Here is a 17,110-nt window from a genome sequence, read left to right on the forward strand (position 1 = left end):
GTAGGATACAACTTGGAAAAAAAGAGACAGTTGGCAACCAAGGCGCACGGACCGTGCTGGATTGTTACTCTGCCAGCTGCCGCTAGCCAATCACAGAAGCAAACAAAAATGTCATGTGACCGTTTCAAGATGGCGTTGTACTTGATACTTCTGGAGCGTCTGCTGTTCTTGAGTCTTTTCAAAGGCGGAAGTGATGAGGTGCACAAGAAACACGGACAAAGCATATGAAGTCAGAGCTTTTCACCCTTCAAAAGTCGGCGGCACAATTCATTTCACTGCTGACCCGTTTCACTCATGAAATTTCATTGCCAACTGAAGCGAAACTTGTCAATAAATGGTTGCAGCGAAGCTTGCATTTTATTTACAGTTCAATAAAGAATTACACTTTCACCGTTCCACTATAATGGACGAGTGGTGGTGATGGTGGTGGTAAACTTCATTGAAAAGGGAAGGTGAAAGGTGGAGGTAGCAGCCCTGGGTCTGCTTGGCCTTCTCCGCCCAGTCCACCAGTTCAAGCTGTCGGTCGACGTCCCCGGAACTGAGCCAGGCTGTCCAGTCAGTTTCACTGCTGACGGGGGGATGATAAAACGGGAGCGAGGTGCATTCCCACATTGTGTGCGAGTGTCCCTGTCTGCGAACAGAGCCTACATAGGCCGCTTTCCTTGCCCCCTGTGATTTTGTTAATGTACTTTGGGTGTGGGTATGTTTGTCTGGAGTCGCCTAAATGCGACCGCTTGCGTTTTGTCGAGTTGCTTGGCCGGTGGTGGGAGCGCGCGACGCCTCAAGCGATACCTATGGGCTATTTCGTAATAAGTCTCGCGGGGTTCCTTGTCTCTCGCCTCCTCGTTCACGCCGTCCGCATCCGCGGACGAGGCTCGGCGCGCAATACCTCAAGCCAAACTGAGCCGACGCGTTGCCTGGCACAGCCGCGTGAGTGGGGGTCCACACGAGGGGACATGGTACGCCTGTCTGGAAATTCTACCGCGGACGAAATTGCCGACGGCCTGCTTGCTATCACTGATGATGGTATTCGCTTCCGCATGCATGGCCATAGCAATCGCGGTTTCCTCCGCTTCCACCACTCGGCCAGCCGTTGTCTGTTCTATCCACGACCTACTGTATAAAGTAGGTCATGGTTCTATCAATCCTCCGTTGTGATCCGCTACCACCGCGGTCATGAGGTCGCCGCGAGGGTGTCTAGCTTAAAACCCCTTGATAATTTGAAAGTAGTGACTCTCTCCGCCTCACGGCGCTTTCCCCCTCGATTCTCCTCGCCCGCCGGCTGCGCACGGCGCGCTTTTCCCCCTGGGCTCCCGCGGACGGGCCGCAGGATTCTATGGTGGCGTGTTATTTTGGGTCAGTTGCGCGCCCCGGTGGGGTTAAAAATTTTGAAAAATGCTAATAACAGCATCGATAATGCTGGAAGCAACGTTTATGAGGAGGAGGTTTTTTTCTTAAAGCCGTATGAACGGGGTATACCGATGTAAAGGGAGCTTTGAGGCGAGTTCTATACTCCAGACAATTTTTCTGCCACACGATCAGATGCTTTACTTCGTGCGTCTGATCTAGTATTGCTTGTGACACATCCCTTTCTGTGTGGCTTATTAAGCGAAAGCCTTAGACCTCTGTTTCAAGGTCCCGTTGTGAGGTACAGAAAATATCACGTGACCGAAGGAAGGCGGGAAGCGAACCAAAGCATGTGAAGCCGCGTATAAGAGATTATTATTGATTAGCAAAATAATTATTGATTAGTGATTGGATAAAGATGAATTCGGGTGTATTACGGAGGGTTAAGGTGGATTAAAGTCGATTGAGGTGCATTAGGGCGAATGAAGGTAGATTAAGGTGCATAAAGGAGGACTATGTTGGATTAAGGTCGATGAAGGTAGATTAGGGTTGAAGGTGCGTTGAGGTGCTTTAAGGACGATTATAGTGGATTCGGGTGGATTAAAGTGCATGAAGGATAAGGGTGGATTAAGAAGGATCAAGGTGCATTAAGGAGGATTATGGTGGACTAAGGTAGATGAATGTGGATTCGGGTGAATTAAGGCCGATTATAGGGGATTGGGGGATTAAAGGGAATGAGGTATCATTAGGGTTGATTTAGGAGGATTAAAGTGCATTAGGGAGGGTTAGAGTACATTAAGGTGGATTAGGGTGCATTAAGGAGGACTTTGGTGGATTAATGTGAATGAAGGAGGATTAAGGTCGATGAATGTGGATTCGATGGATTAATGTGCATAAAGAGGATTATGGTAGACTAATCGGTCTTAATACTCAGTTAACTCTAATTCACCTTAGTCCACCTTAATGCTCCTTCATCCACCTTAATCCTGCTTAATACTCCCAATCCACCTTAATACATTCTAATCAACCTACATCGTCCCTAATGTACCTTAGCCTACCCTATACGGTCTTAATCCTCCTTCATCCACCTAAATCCTTATTCATGCACCTTAATCCAACTTAATAGTCCCAATCTACCTTAATACACCCTAATCCACCTCTATCAAACCTCATCCAGCTCCAAGGTCCCTAATCCACCTTAATCTACCATAATCCACCCTAATCGGTCTTAATCCTCCTTTACAAACCCTAATTCACCTTAATCCACATTAATCTACCTTTATCCATCTTAATCCGCATAATCCATGTTCATGAACCCTAATCCACCCTAAACGGTCTTAATACCCTTTCATCAACGCTTCACCTTAATCCACCATAATGCGCCTTAATCTTCCTCCACTCACCTTAATCTTTATTCATGCATCTTAATCCTTAATGCACCTTAACCTTCTTTAATACACTCTAATCAACCTTAATCCTCCCTAATCCACCTTATGTCAATCGCTAATGATTCATTAATTAACTTGGGTAATCATTCTCTTATACAGGGGTCAACAAGCTTTTGGTAACCTTTGGCCTTCCTTTGGTCACGTGATACTTCCAGTTTACAACGCGACCTTGAAATATAGAGATCCAAAGGCGTTCGCCTTAAAACTTGAAAAAAAACTCTATGTTGACTAGCTAACGCTCATCAACTGCAATACCACGGGTATACTTGCCACTAATTTTTTTCAGGGCGCAAAGCAGAATCTATAATGCTGCACTTCCGACTGAATAACAACAGTTAGCGGCGTGCGAGGTGATGGAGCCGCTCCAGAATATTAAGCATACTGAGGACAATCGCAACAAAAACGCTGGTAAACAGGCCGGAAGAATGAAAAAAAAATGCAGCATTACGGGATGCTTTTCCACGAGCTATAAGAAAGACGCCCCAGCTCGCAAACAACGCTGTTCTTTGTCGGAACAAAGTTCTTTCGGCCAGTGTCATGCAGCCACTGCTTCCTGCGCAAGCCGTCACGCTTTTCTTGTGGTATCATAAAAACTGCATAACCATATTCAGGCTTCTTGCTGCAGTTATATGCGCAACAGCCCGGCATGGGGCTCTTGCATTGCCCAGGGGGCGCTGAGAAAATGGTGCTAAAAAGCGCCCTCTGTCCTGAACTGGGTAGTACCAAGCTCGGTCGTCTGCTTCCGAAAGCACGTTTACAATATCGACCCGCCACTTTCGGTTTTGTTGTACAACGGCTTGCAGCGAATATCGGGCGCCGAAGATTTTTTCAGGGGTAGCACGCTGCGTAAAGGCAATAAATCATGCAACGCCGAATACGTGTACGCCGTTCAAGAAATAAGCGGCGAAGTTTTAGCGCGGTGTCAATCGCAAGTGAAGCGAGTCGCGCACGAAGTTGAACTTCAGGTAAGGTTTGCACGCTGATAGATTCAGGCGCACAAACGCGAGGAAATGTTTGCTATAAATTAATTCACAGCAGCGATAAGCAGACATATCATGTGTACAGAACTGCTCGAGCGCACGACGGCAGCGGTCTTTCGACATGCCGTGAACGGCGGGCCTCCTGCAATCTTTGTTGACTGCATGCCGCTAGACAAGTAGTTATGCCTGCATTGTAGTAGCAGCCATCTGTCCCGTTAGCAACTGATAAATAACTGATGCAATGCATATGAGCTCGCAGTAACGTACGTGCGAATCGCGCTGCTCGCTTGACGTAGCTTTTAATGACAGCGCTCGAACATCGATGTGCTGCAATCAATACTACCTTGCTGCGCTGTCTCAACGTGCTGGCGTGAGGTCAAGGATGAGCTCATTTAACTCTCTAACCTGTGCTGCTCGTATTGGGGTAGTGAATTGTTACCGAATCAGCCCGACCATTTGGGTTCATTTGCACACACCTGGTGACTTCACCACTTCGCACCGGTCGAATTGTTAATTGTTGCTGTGGCCGCGGGGTCTCGAATCGCGAATCACCAGCCATGCCTGCTGCTATGTCGGTCTGCCGTCGGAACTGTAGGTGCAAAAGACCGAATTTTAGAACGCAGATAATCAAGCAAGCTTCAAGACAGGCGAAGCAGTCAGCATGGCGCGAAGTTTCGCTCACCCAGCGCGACGAACTGCAGCTATCCAGCGCGCCCGACGCTCCGCTTCGTGAGGCCTTGAAGGGAAACGGTAAAATCTGATGTTGGGATTCAGGCCTTCTTGTTCATTGCAGCACACGACGCAGAAGTAACGACGGTGACGCTTTTTCGAGGCTGAGCTAGGTCTCTCCGGATAGGCGTCGCCGATTCCTTCTGCTTCCAGCATTACGGCGGAACGAACTAAAGAACTCGGTGTCTCGGAACGTCGTGGTCCGCACGGACAACCGGGCGTCGACGCGCCTCGCACCGATCCCCGCACAGCCCCAATGCGCGCGTGGCGCGCCACCTGTCGGGGCAGCACGTACATTGCGAGGAGGGGGTCTTCTGTGTTTGCCGCAAGAGGGCTCTGCGTGTGCGGAAAGCGCAGAAGAAATGTAGCGGAAACGTACTTCGCTACGCGTTTAACTGCGACGTGTAATTTACATGATCATAATTACCGATATACATAGCAGTATAACTTTCTACGGCTCGTTTGTAAGTCAACACCGCATTTAATAGAGGCGTTTTTGTCCCGTTTTGAACGATCGAACTCATGGCTGAGTGGTAGCGTCTCGGCCTCACACTCCGGATGGTTCGATTCCCACCCAGCCCATCTTGCAAGTTGTTTTTACTTATGAATTGCCTTCCGGGATTTTTCGCTCATGGCCAACGCCGCCGACACCGACGACACCGTCTTTTCTGCGACACGAGCTCCTTAACGCTGTCGCGTTAAAAAGCGCGAATCGACGCTCAATACTTATACCCAAGCTGGTACTACCCAGATAACGTTTCGCGCGCCGCCACCAGGCGCCGCTACTATACCTCAAACTCCAGCGCAAGACGCCCATAGCGCTAGCACATAGAGCAGCAAACACAGCGTACAACGTTCGCTACGCCCAGCTAAAGCGCTGAGCCAGCCGTGCTCAGGAGGAAAATGGCGCGAACGAAAAAGAAAAACACAAGCAAAACTCAAGATCCGCGCGTTTCCAAGGGCAACGGCAAGGAGACCAATCATCGTGCAGAAAAACGGGGGCAAAACTGGTCACCACACAGCCCCAAGTCCGTCGTATCTCGCTAACTCCGGCTGGCCGCACAGTCTCGAGGCCATCCCCGAGGTTACAGAGTAAATGGACGAGTGAAAAAATAAAAAATTACGCGCTTATAGTTTTATTTTTGTGGTTACCGCCTTATTTAGTTAACAGGGAAAGTTTGAAGTCCGAACTATTTGCAGCCTCGCGGAAGAACAGTAACTGGCGCTTATGAAGGCGTGGGCGGGGCTTCACTGCAGACTTGAGTTGTATCGTGTTCATGTGTAGACACGAAACTATCATCATCAGGGTTGGTTCCAGCGTCGTGTTCTTCTTGAGATGGCTCGTTGGCGCCCCTCGGCGCTATCGCACGAATGAACTCGCGCCACTGCTCCCGCATTCGTCGTCGTCATTAATTCAGGGCGTCTACCAACCGTGAAGACCGGGAATTCTCAGGATATTTGAATAGTCTGGAAATACTGGGGGAATTCGTGCTTCTATCAGAGAAAATTAGCTGTAATTTTATTGAAAGGGAACAAAAGTCGCGTTAATGCTGGCTCCAGTAACAGGAATCGCAACGAATCGTCATTGACGCCGTGTCATCGGCTCGAGGAGTTTCCAGAGTACAGTTAACGACCGATTTTGCAGACGCCCAATTTTCCGGACATGCCCGATAATTCGCACGGCTTCGCGGCACCACCGCGTACCCTATAGAGACAATGTACAAGAGCGTCTGAAATTGAGGACGCAAGAACACTTCGCCGTCCGATGTTTCGGACTTTTTCGCCTGAATGCAGGTCCGAAATGGCATTAATCAAAGCCACCACCACTGCCATTTTGATTAGCTCGCCGCCTCGAACCGGCGCTCTCGCACGCAGATCCGCTGGCAGCCGTAGCTACCACCGCGGCAACGCTAGGCCTACCTGCTTCTACGTTCGCTTTTAAGCTTCTTGCTGTGTGGTGCCGCGTTTGTCGTTGAAAGAATTCGCCACTGTCAGCAATGGCATCGACTCCGCCTTTATAATCCACGCGATTGGCTTCGAAGCTCGGAAAGCACAATGCGTTGCGTAATGCCCGCTTCCGAAAGTTAGCTTTGCCTCAATACATCAATGGTACGCAGTGAAGCATACCTAACGTATTGCGTGAAGTTTAACAAGCGTGGGAAAGGGCAATTGTCACGGGACACAGTATGTATTCCTTAATTATACACACGTGCACCCCCGTCTCCTGTCACAGTACGAGCACTGATATTCCTAATAAGTGTGCTGGCAGGCCTGAAGAGCTTTTTCGGACGTGCCTGTGGCAAGTTGAGCCCTTAAGGGCAGTTAAAGACATGCATTCATTTTTTTCGGACTGCCCGATTTTTCGGACGTTTTCGCGGCTCCTGAGGGGTCCGAAAAATCAAACGTTGACTGTACAACTGACCAAGAGGATGCTTCAAATGGTCGGTGGGCCGAACGCGTGGTGAAAGGAGGACGAGAACAGAAAGGACCGACGCATCGAGGAATGAACGAGAAAGGAAGCATGCCGCCGCCTCTTCGAAGGAGCTTGAGCTTAAAAAAACAACGTGTTGGCTCACGCCGACATCCAGGTGTCCTTCATCCAAACCAAAATAATCTATTTAAAGCAGTGAAACCCTACACTGATATGTTGTGTACGGGCTGAGAGTATGTCAGGATAGTTGAGGTTGACTTTCCAGCTGCTGAGAGAGAATCTGAGTTGTGACAAAGTTCAGGCCTCATACCGATGAGCTAGCTATCAGTTGATAGAAATAGCTCACATTCGAAATTATTTAGTTCAGTATGCATCTCCTTTTTATTCGTATTTAAAAATGTTCGACTTGATTTGGGATGGGTTTTACATTTTCTTCCAATATATCTTATTCGCTATGCATCTTACTGACACCTTCCTTCCGTTTTCTTTTTGAATAAAATAGATAATACTCCTTACTATTCAAACTGGATTAAGTCATTTCTTGTTTCAACATGCTTACTAGAGAGTGACAGCATCGGGCAACATGGTGTCTGCCCGTCTTGACATAAAACAAACTTCTGTCTCATTGAGGGAATTTTGCAAAAGCGCTCAGGGAAAACTCGGGGAAATAGGAAATGTCAACTTGGTAGACACTCTGTAATTAATGAATTAATTGATTAATTCAGAAACACAAAGTCGTGACCAATCTTGCAGCGGATTACAGCTAAGCTGTTAACTGCTAATTCCCCCAGGATCGTGTCCGTGTGTAGACACAAAACTCCTCATACACGTGCGCTGGTCCCGAAGGTATTGCAATACCGGGTCGACCCGTGGCGGAGATGAAGCAGGCGTTAAGCACATCGCATACGTGCGCCGATCCCGAAGATATTGCAATACCGGGCGACCCGCGGGCGGAGATGAAGCAGGCGTTGAGCACATCACATACGTGCGCCGGTCCCGAAGATATTGCAATACCGGGCCGACCCGCGGCGGAGTGCAAGTGCACTGAATTTTTTTTTACCCCTTTCGAGAGCGCTGCTGTCGCCCGCTCACTTCGCACCTTTGTTCGCGCTCTGCGCTATGGCGTTATAAAGCGGAAAACTTAAGGCGTTGCGAGCTCGAAGCAATTGGGCATGATGCTTTCTAATGTTATGCCCAACCTGACATGAGATCTTAGGCAATCGCGCAAGTAATTAGCAATGTCATTTCTTCGAAATACGTACAGAATGGTAAGCGAAAAATTCGCCAGTTTGCGCAAGACACACTTTGTCTTATCGTCCTATTTTGTTTTGTTTCTTTCTTTATATTTCAGTTAGCTTGGCCCGGGTTAGCTGGAACACACTCTATATAGTTTCCATTTACGTCAATCTGGCCGCCATCTTATAGGTCTCTAGCACGCCAAGAACTTGCGTTGAAATAAGTGAGAGACGACAGGTGCCACTCACTGTTTGAATCGGTCTGAGTGAAGCCTCAAAGGTTACTGCGCAAAACGGCACACCAGTGTAAGAAGCGCGCAGTCGCTTTCGGCGACAAGTCCCAAACATAGCTCGCTCGAAGTGGTAAAAGCCGCGACTGGCGCACAAAGAACAAAGATAAACGACAAATTGTCGACAGTTGTAATCTTGCGAAAACCGGCTACTGTCATAAAGCAAACCGTGTTCATGCGCTCATAATAATCATTGCTGGGGTTTTACGTGCCAGAACCACGATATGATTATGAGGCATGCCGCTGTGGTGTACTCCGCATTAGTTTTGGCCACCTGGGCTTCTTTAACGTGCGCCTAAATCTAAGTACACGGCGGGTGTTCTTGCATTTCGCCTCCATCGATATGCAGCCGCCGTGACCGAGCATCGAAGCCACGTCCTCGAGCCAGCAGCGCGACACCTCGCCTGCCAGCCTAACACGGTTGGCGATGTTCCCGTGACGTGGTGCACCGATGTCATCGTGGCAAACAAGTTTCGATATAGCACAATGTGTACCTGCATCTGTGACGTCACGGGCAAACCACCAGGACCCACCTTTGAGCTCGAGGTCTTCCTCCCATTAGTATCCTCGCATACTTGGCCCACTTCCCCATGGTTCGATTCTCCTCTCCAAGGAGGATCCGATCTTATGTCCAACCTATCGAAACGAATCTCTAATGTAAGCGCGAACAAAAATTCAATCGTTTCGCAGGAAAAGGAAAATGACATTTATAGTTTATCACCGTGAGAAACGTGGCGCAGGTTTCACCCAGAAGCCATGGTCATGAACACACTGGAGTGTGTCATCTACGCATACTTCCCCCCTTTCATGCCGGCGACACGATCGCCCGACCCTATTTTAATGCTCTCCCTTTCTGAGCATAACCATGTTAGTACACTGTACTGTGAAACACCCTCTACTCCCAGGGTCATCCCGATGTCCGAGGGCATTTCGCGCACGCTCACACGCACGGCCGCGCTGCCGGCCTAGCCAGCTAAAACATAGCCTTCGAGATTCGTTTCTGCTCGATGAGAGCCACCTCTGGAGCGTGGATTAAGGCGGCACTTTTAGCCCAAATAAACCCAACTAGCAGGTTTTCAGTAGCCCAAATATTACCACATAGTTAACTCGCCCAAGTCGATGCCATTTTTTTTTGTGTAGCCTAATTTGGCTATATATACAGCCAAACCTGTCAACACTGTCAAGGTGTGCGAATGATCATTGCGGATCCCTGTATAACCTGTAAATCGTGTAAAGTATGGCTTACTAATCGTCGTAGCCGGCGATTAGTAAGTAGAATCGTGTAAAGTATGGCTTACTAATCGTCGTAGCCGGCGCCATTACGCAGGTTCTCGTGCTTGATGTCTATGCCCGCTGGGCTGTAAATTTACCATACGTGTGCTCCAACTTTATATTTAATTGGGCGCAGTTGACGTTTTTAAATATTCGAAATGTATACGAATTGAATAGTCACTATCTGTAAATGTGAATAGTTTTCGAAGACCGAATTGAATAGAACACTAATCGATTCGTTATTCGAAAGTTTCGAATATCCGCACACCCCTACTTTTCACTGGCGATGATATCATATTAAAACTAGATCAAGTACTCTCTGGTTAAAACGTTGGCCTAGCGGCACGTTTGATAGTTCTTTACAGGCGTAGCATTGGCTTTATTCAGACGATGAACGTTTGTCGCCGCGTTTTCACGCGATGTCGCGGCTAAAAACCGGGTGCTTTAATGTAATGTTAAGATGCTTCAGCTTGGGCCGAACTCCGATGCCGCCTATTCAAATACACGTAAAAAGCAGATACGCTTTTCTGAGATAACTACTTGGCCGATTTTAATAGAATTTGTTGCATTTGAAAGAGAACGTTAAATTCTAATGACTGGTCGAAGCAAGATTGTTATCTAAAGCCTCAATTTTTTTAAAAGGAATTTTCAAAAATTGGTAAGTTCAAGAAAAAACAAAAGCACGAAGTTTACTAATTTGTAGCTCTGCACTACGAACAGATATCTCAGTTCAGTAAACTGCGTCCGTTAGAGCATCCAAAGCGAACAAATATATCAATCTGTATCTTACGTGAATTTATTACACTGTTTACAAGAGCTTTGAAATAATCGTACTCGGATATTAGTGGCCTATTTGAGAGCCATGTATAATACACGAATATTGTTCGCTTTAGATGTGCGTGCTATTAGATGCAATTCACAGAATTGTAATATTTTTCATTGCTGAGCTGTAAACTTGATATTCTCGTTTACTGAAAGTTTACGATTTCCTACAGTATCTTTGAGAGTTGACGGCCTCGATCAAAAATTTGCTGCGAGCATTCACTAGATTTTAATTTTCCCTTTATATATAACAAACCGCATCAAATTTCGTGCAGTGGTTGCCGAGAAAAACGATTTCTCCTTTCCACTGTGTTTGCGCTCTTTAAAATGTTTGCACCCTTTGGTGCTCTCTTGTCCCACAGCGATAATCGTCATCTGCCTTGCTTACGTTTCCTTTCTGGAAAAATCCGCGCTTGCTGCTTTCCTTGCAAGAATGCTGTCACGCTGATAACGCGCATGCCGTTAGTGATCTGCAAGTGCCGGGATCACAGCGTTAAAGGAAATGCGGGCAAGAGATGACGATTGTTGTCGTGGAGTTAGATAAGCCCCAAAGAGTGCAAACTTTTTTAAGACTGTAGGTAGATAGGAGCCCCCGAGCTTGCTCTTGACAGATTTCTTTTTTAAGTCACCTGTGGCATTTAGCTCAAATTTACTTATTCAGCTGTAATACTCGAAGATGTATGCATTGTATGCGCTTAACATCAATGTGCATAAATGAATAAACAAAATTTTCATGATTAACTTTTTAACTAATTACTTTAGAGCACATGTTGCAATACACACATTGAAGCCCGTGATTTCGTAAGGGTCATCCGCTTGGAACAGATTAATTTTGAAACCTGCACAAGTTTTGGGATAAGCGCAGCCGAACGCGCTAAAATTTCACTGTTCCTCTCAAAAGTTACCGGAACACCAGTGCATTGGTCGCAAACTCTCGGAACGCACACTTCGAAACTCGTGTTATCCGCAGAATTCGTTCCAAATAGATAAGGCCTTAGAAGTCACCGGCTACAATTTATAAATTGCAATGTGTGGTTTAATCAGTTTAAAATTTAATTAGGAAAATAATTAGCCAAATGTTCACTTTCATTTTCGCACAAGTAACGTCGATCTCTGACGGTAATCTTGCTAAAGAAGTAGAATTCTGCTACATATCATCGGTGATTTTCTAAAACTATGTTGATGATACGATAAGTATCAGCGTGTTTTAATTTTATTGCTCATGACACAATAAAATTAGACCTCTGCGACAATTTTTTTTTCTAAGGCATGGTCACCGCGGGGCGTCGAATGAACCTAAATGTCTCATTTGGCTGCTGTGCGGCGTAACGTAACGTGCAGAATATTATGTCATTACGTGAGACATCACCACAGCTAAATTACACCAGTCAATGCGCCGACGATGTAGCAGTCGCGCAGGCCACCTGTAGCCTCAAATGCTTCTCATGATGATTGATACCGAAACGCAAACAGCAAGAATATATATAAAAAAACGATAAAAGAATGAGTTGCACCATCGCTGCGCAGCTCCATCATGCTGTTGCTTCGAATGACTGCGTCTGTGTCACAGAGATTGGGTAACATGTTAGCGCCTGTACGTATTCTGGTATATCTTTGTTGTTTGCGAGCTTAAATTAAGGTGCATGATGTATGGGCGCAAGTACGCGTTTCTGGACGGGCATCGCGTGGCGTATTCGTGCATTCTACAGTGACATGCCACATTGCTTTCGGTTTCGATTTCTCTCGTTGGCTGACCAGCCGCAGCGCCATTGCGGCGTCCGCCTCCTTTTTATTGCGCCCGACAGGTGGCGCACGGCGTGTCCCTTCGTAGGCGCTCGTTCGTCGGTCGTCTGCAATTTTGGGCGTGATACCCCGGGTCCCGGCGCGCGAACCCGAGGTTCGAAGCAAGAGACCGCGATTCGAAAAAGCTCTCTCGTGTTCTCTCAACGTGCTTCGTCGACGGTCCATCATGCTCGTCGCCGTGGTGATGTTCGTTTGTGCCGTGCTGTCCGTCGGTAGCGGAAAGAGCTCTGCACCGGCCTACGAGAACGGCTTCGACAAGAGTGCTTGCCAAACCCTATGTCCCGTTCCGGGCTGCCCGGACAACGCGTCGGACGATACGGAGCTCAAACTCTCCGAGCGTGGCTTTCCTCTCGCCAACAGCTTTCAGTTTCCGGACAAGATTCGACGTTACACGCCGTTCAGAGGTGAGACGATCGCGCACCCTCGTGTTTCTACGGGGCTCGCCGAGGCCGTGCGCGAACTTTTGCTCGAAGCGATGTGTGCGTTTGCGCACGTCTTATAACCGATAGACTGCGCGTTCGTATCGTTGTGTGTACCAGACGAATTCTAGTTCCCAGTTCAGTCGCCACAACTCGCCGACAGCGATCCCACGCGCACCATTCGGGTGCATTATTACCTACGTGAAAATAACCGGCGGCGGAAATGTACTACGTCAGCGTTAACCGTGCCTCCTGTGTCTCCTGCAATGTCCGGCCTCTCGGGCCGATGCCCGCGCATCGCGCGGCCCGTGCTTTGCAGCGTTATCTGCTTCAACGTTCGCTCTGTTTACACGTGTGCCTGCACCCTCGGGCGACGAGCGTATGCGACGCCGAACGATTGGCGCACAGGCGCGACTGGCGTGGGCATTGCGCGCGGAACTAGTAAGTTGTGCGAGGGTACGGAGTGGCCAGATGAGAGAGAATTGGCGTCGGAGGAGGAAGGGAATACCCGTGCTTTGAGAGTGCGCGCGTGACTTGCGTGAGCGAGCGCCTCTTGTCGCGCCAGCCGAGTGCGGCGCGGTCGCGGCCGGCCGCGTCCAGCCACGCGTTGCGCTCGACGCTAAAAACAATTGTTCGGGTGTTGCGCAAAGTAACGTCGGACAGATACAGTACATTTGGCATTTTCACATGCGAAAACGCTTCCCGCGTCCAAGCGCCAATCTGCCGGCATCGCGAACACGGCATTTTGCTTCATTCGTGAACCTGGACTTAAAAAGAGAAATAATTAGCCAGAAATGCGGAATGTTTTCGTTGCAACGAGCTTCCTGTGTATGCGTAATTTGGAGCGTGCCTTGAACATGACTGCATTAACTGGATTCTTCGTGCATGACGCGCGACGACGCTATTTTCGAGGAAACATTGGAAGCGGAAGCGTGGGGGCAGCCTACGGTTGGCATTTTTTTGCGGGCTGTCGAGATGGCTGACGAGGCTGTTTCGGTCGATCGGGACTAGGTACGGCTTCAGAGTGCAAAGTGAGAAGAAGCGAAATTCAAGAACCATAAAAAAAAAAAAGTGAAGCTACCCTAGTGCACGCAATACGGCGCATGGCCTCTGACTGCTTCTCACTCTTCCCGGCAACTGCAGCTTATGTAACCGCAATGTTTACCGAGAAACGCTGGCGGCGAACGCTATGCCCGAAGGCGAGCTTTCTGATAGAAACGCGACCCCTTGCGTGGGCCAATCTCGGAGGTAGTGCGCAGCCGCACCAATAAAATTTCATCATTTTGAGGTTTCTGTTATTGTTTCACACTTTTAATATTTCAGTCTGAGAAGATTTAACCCAAGAGACATGCGTTGCCGGTCTTTTGTTTCATGGCATTTGTTTGTGGGCTGTCATTCTCAAACTTCCGAGGAATAACTTTGTCAAGGAGGTAAGACAATTTATGAGCAACTTTTATGGTGTGGCAAATAACCCGCGTATACCACATGTCATATAGCAAGGCTTGGCATATACGTACATACCTAAATATATGCGCCAATTTTCGCACACGGAGAAGCCCGACGCCGACACCGGATTTTCTGCGACTCGGGGCCCTTAACGCTGTGGCGTTAATAATGCTGCGGCCTTGTTGTTTATTCGTGCCTTATTCGAGCACGTTGCCAAACGATCGTTATAATCTATGCGTATACTACTCACAACTTCGTCCGTTAGGTTGTGTTTTTAGGCTGAGCCTGCCCGCCTGCAGCTTTCTCCTCTTCTACTGCTTGCACCATTTCGTTTCTACTTATCGGAGGCTGTTTGATCGATCGATCGATATATATATATATATATATATATATATATATATATATATATATATATATATATATATATATATATATATACACACACACACAGCGGACTCCCAGCACGAGTGGCATTCATGAGCAAAAACGCAGGAGAGGACAACCCACTATATCGTTCCAGTCCTTCTCTACAATATATATATATATATATATATATATATATATATATATATATATAATCTGATCGCCTCGCCAGCATCTCGTATGGCGTCTGCGGGAAGGAGAAAAAGAACACCACAGACGAGTTCAGTCTGATAAAGTGTTCTTTTTTAACTATATTTTCGTCGATTTCGCAGTAGGAGGCTGATTACTTCAGAAAAAGAATGTGAAGGTCAAACTTTCGTTTCTTGAACTTCGCGCCGTATGCTGAACGCCGGTAAGCGTTACGGTATGCGTGCGCATGCGGTATGCGTTAGTGCGACGTCGCATATTTCAACGTGCTTTCTAGTGTTGTCCGTTGTGGCGCAGTAAAGGTTCCCGAAAATTGACAGGTTTAGTCTCTGGCTAAACCGGAGCCCAATTCAGTTCGTCCTTACGAATAAACAATTGATCTTTGTCCGAGTTGACACCGTCATGATCTACTTCACGGCGAGCGGATTCGGGAACTTCAAAGTGGCGTGAGGTGTACCTGTTTTTCGTTTTTTGTGTCTTTTCTGGCTTGTATACCAAGTCTATTCCCTCGGTTAGAATGGCTTCTTTTTTTTCATCGTATAGAAGCGTAATTTAATAATACAGCTCAGCGTACTTTAACTATAATGTGCCTTTAGCTTGAATTTGAGACCTTCAATTTGGCACTCGTTATAGGCTGGATCTTCCGTCTTACGACCACGTGCGGCTGCATTACGCGTTCCGTGCCGCCGCGCGTTGTTGCTGTTTTCTTTTTCTGTTTCATTTGCGCGACGATGACGGTGGGCTTCGCCGTGCGCGTGCGCTTACCTTACTCTATAGAGTTTCGCACTAAGATTACCCTGGCGCTGTGATCGTCCCAACTATACCACGTGAATGACGGTTAGTATAAATGGATCTGTCTCGTCTTCGTGACTGTTATTGACTTCGGACGTTCTTGGGGCTTCATTTACCACATTTATCCGGTTTCGTTGCCCTAGATAATGAAGAAATCGTATCTTTCTAAGCGCGCGAGGCAATAGGACATTGCGCACACGCATAGTCAGCGCGAATTGTTGCAACTATAACGCAATGTTTTCTCGAGAAATGATCACTTTGCAAAGTCCCGAAGTCGTTCGAAGCCGGTTGTTAGAAGTTTAGGCAAATCCATGTATTAACCGCTATTCCCACGCTGCAGCTTAGCGGCAGTGCTTGCAGCTGCCATACGCACAAGCGACAAAGTTCCCTCTATTATACGAAGTCAACAAACACTGACACCAAGGACAACATAGGGGAATTTACTTGTGCTTAATAAATGAAATAAAGAAACGATAAATTAACGGAAATTAAAGTGGATGAAATCGTTTCCTTATTTCATTTATTAAGCACAAGTAATTTTCCCTATGTTGTCCTTGGTGTCAGTGGTTTGTTGGTTTCTTATGAGATGACTAATAAAAATTGGGCCCCTAGGTTAACCCCGTTTCATCAAAGTTCCCTCTAGTAGTTTTTGCAGGATGCGCTCTGCTTTACTCCCCACGCCGATGAGAAGGAGTGGATGGGCCGATCCCTGAGGCTGTGCAGGTGTGTCCACATATTGTAGGCAAGATGAACACAGTACTTTTACAACAAAGGGTGATCACTGGGAGAGACCTTAGGACTGGCAAGCGGCATAAAGTTGATGATGCTGCTGCTGATGATGATGATGTCGGCAGACTACACCTACGTTGCTTGTCCCGTGCTGATAAAGGAAGCAAGAACGAGAAGAAAAAAAGATAATTGAGTATGTGTTACTGGCAAGAATAAAGATCTAGTTGTTTTATTTATATATTTGTCCGAACTTATGCCACACGAGTTATCTAGTCGTGCAAGCTTATAGAACAAGCTGTATACTTCAAAATACTCGCATGCATGGACTTATCGGTAAGATGGATGGCAACACTTGTGTGCAGAGCACTGGGTGGCTGCATGCCAAATATAGCCTGACGCGTTCACGGAGCCGTGCACGCGTGTTAACTTGCGGTAATGGCGGTTTCGCGCGAGGCAGGCGAGGTACAACTGCTGGTGAGGAGCTGTGCCTTACGTAAGGTTGGTGATGTAGAGGCTTTAAATGGCGGAGCGGCTGTCTCGGAAGTATTGATTCTCGCTCCGGGTCAACGCAGTAAACCGGCGATAATCGTGCGGAGCGGCCTGTTTCTGGAGGTTAATGCCTCTTCCGTGGAACGCGATCGTCCTTGGTGGCATGCAGACAACTTTTCTGCTGTTCTAAAACCCAGAATATTTCGTGTATAGAGCTTGGCCTAAAACAGCGCCGTCGTCTTCGTCTCGTTTCTTTTTTGTTGTTGTTGTTGTTCTGTCGTCAGTGCTGCTTGCGTTTCTCACTGTGT

The 17,110-nt window shown here is 47.5% G+C and overlaps 1 protein-coding gene across 1 annotated transcript in view; it reads left to right on the forward strand.

Moving 5' to 3' along the window:
* The first annotated feature begins 12,344 nt into the window (after positions 1-12,344).
* The window catches only part of LOC140216146 (uncharacterized), a 291,954-nt gene continuing 287,188 nt past the window's right edge, over positions 12,345-17,110 (forward strand). Inside the window, exon 1 of the mRNA XM_072286529.1 lies at positions 12,345-12,761. Within this exon, the coding sequence (XP_072142630.1) occupies positions 12,524-12,761 (238 nt within the window). The 5' untranslated portion in view covers positions 12,345-12,523. The remainder of the gene's footprint in view (positions 12,762-17,110) is intronic.

The sequence above is a fragment of the Dermacentor andersoni genome, chromosome 2, assembly GCF_023375885.2.
Source record: "Dermacentor andersoni chromosome 2, qqDerAnde1_hic_scaffold, whole genome shotgun sequence".
NCBI classification, from domain to species: Eukaryota; Metazoa; Arthropoda; class Arachnida; order Ixodida; family Ixodidae; genus Dermacentor; species Dermacentor andersoni.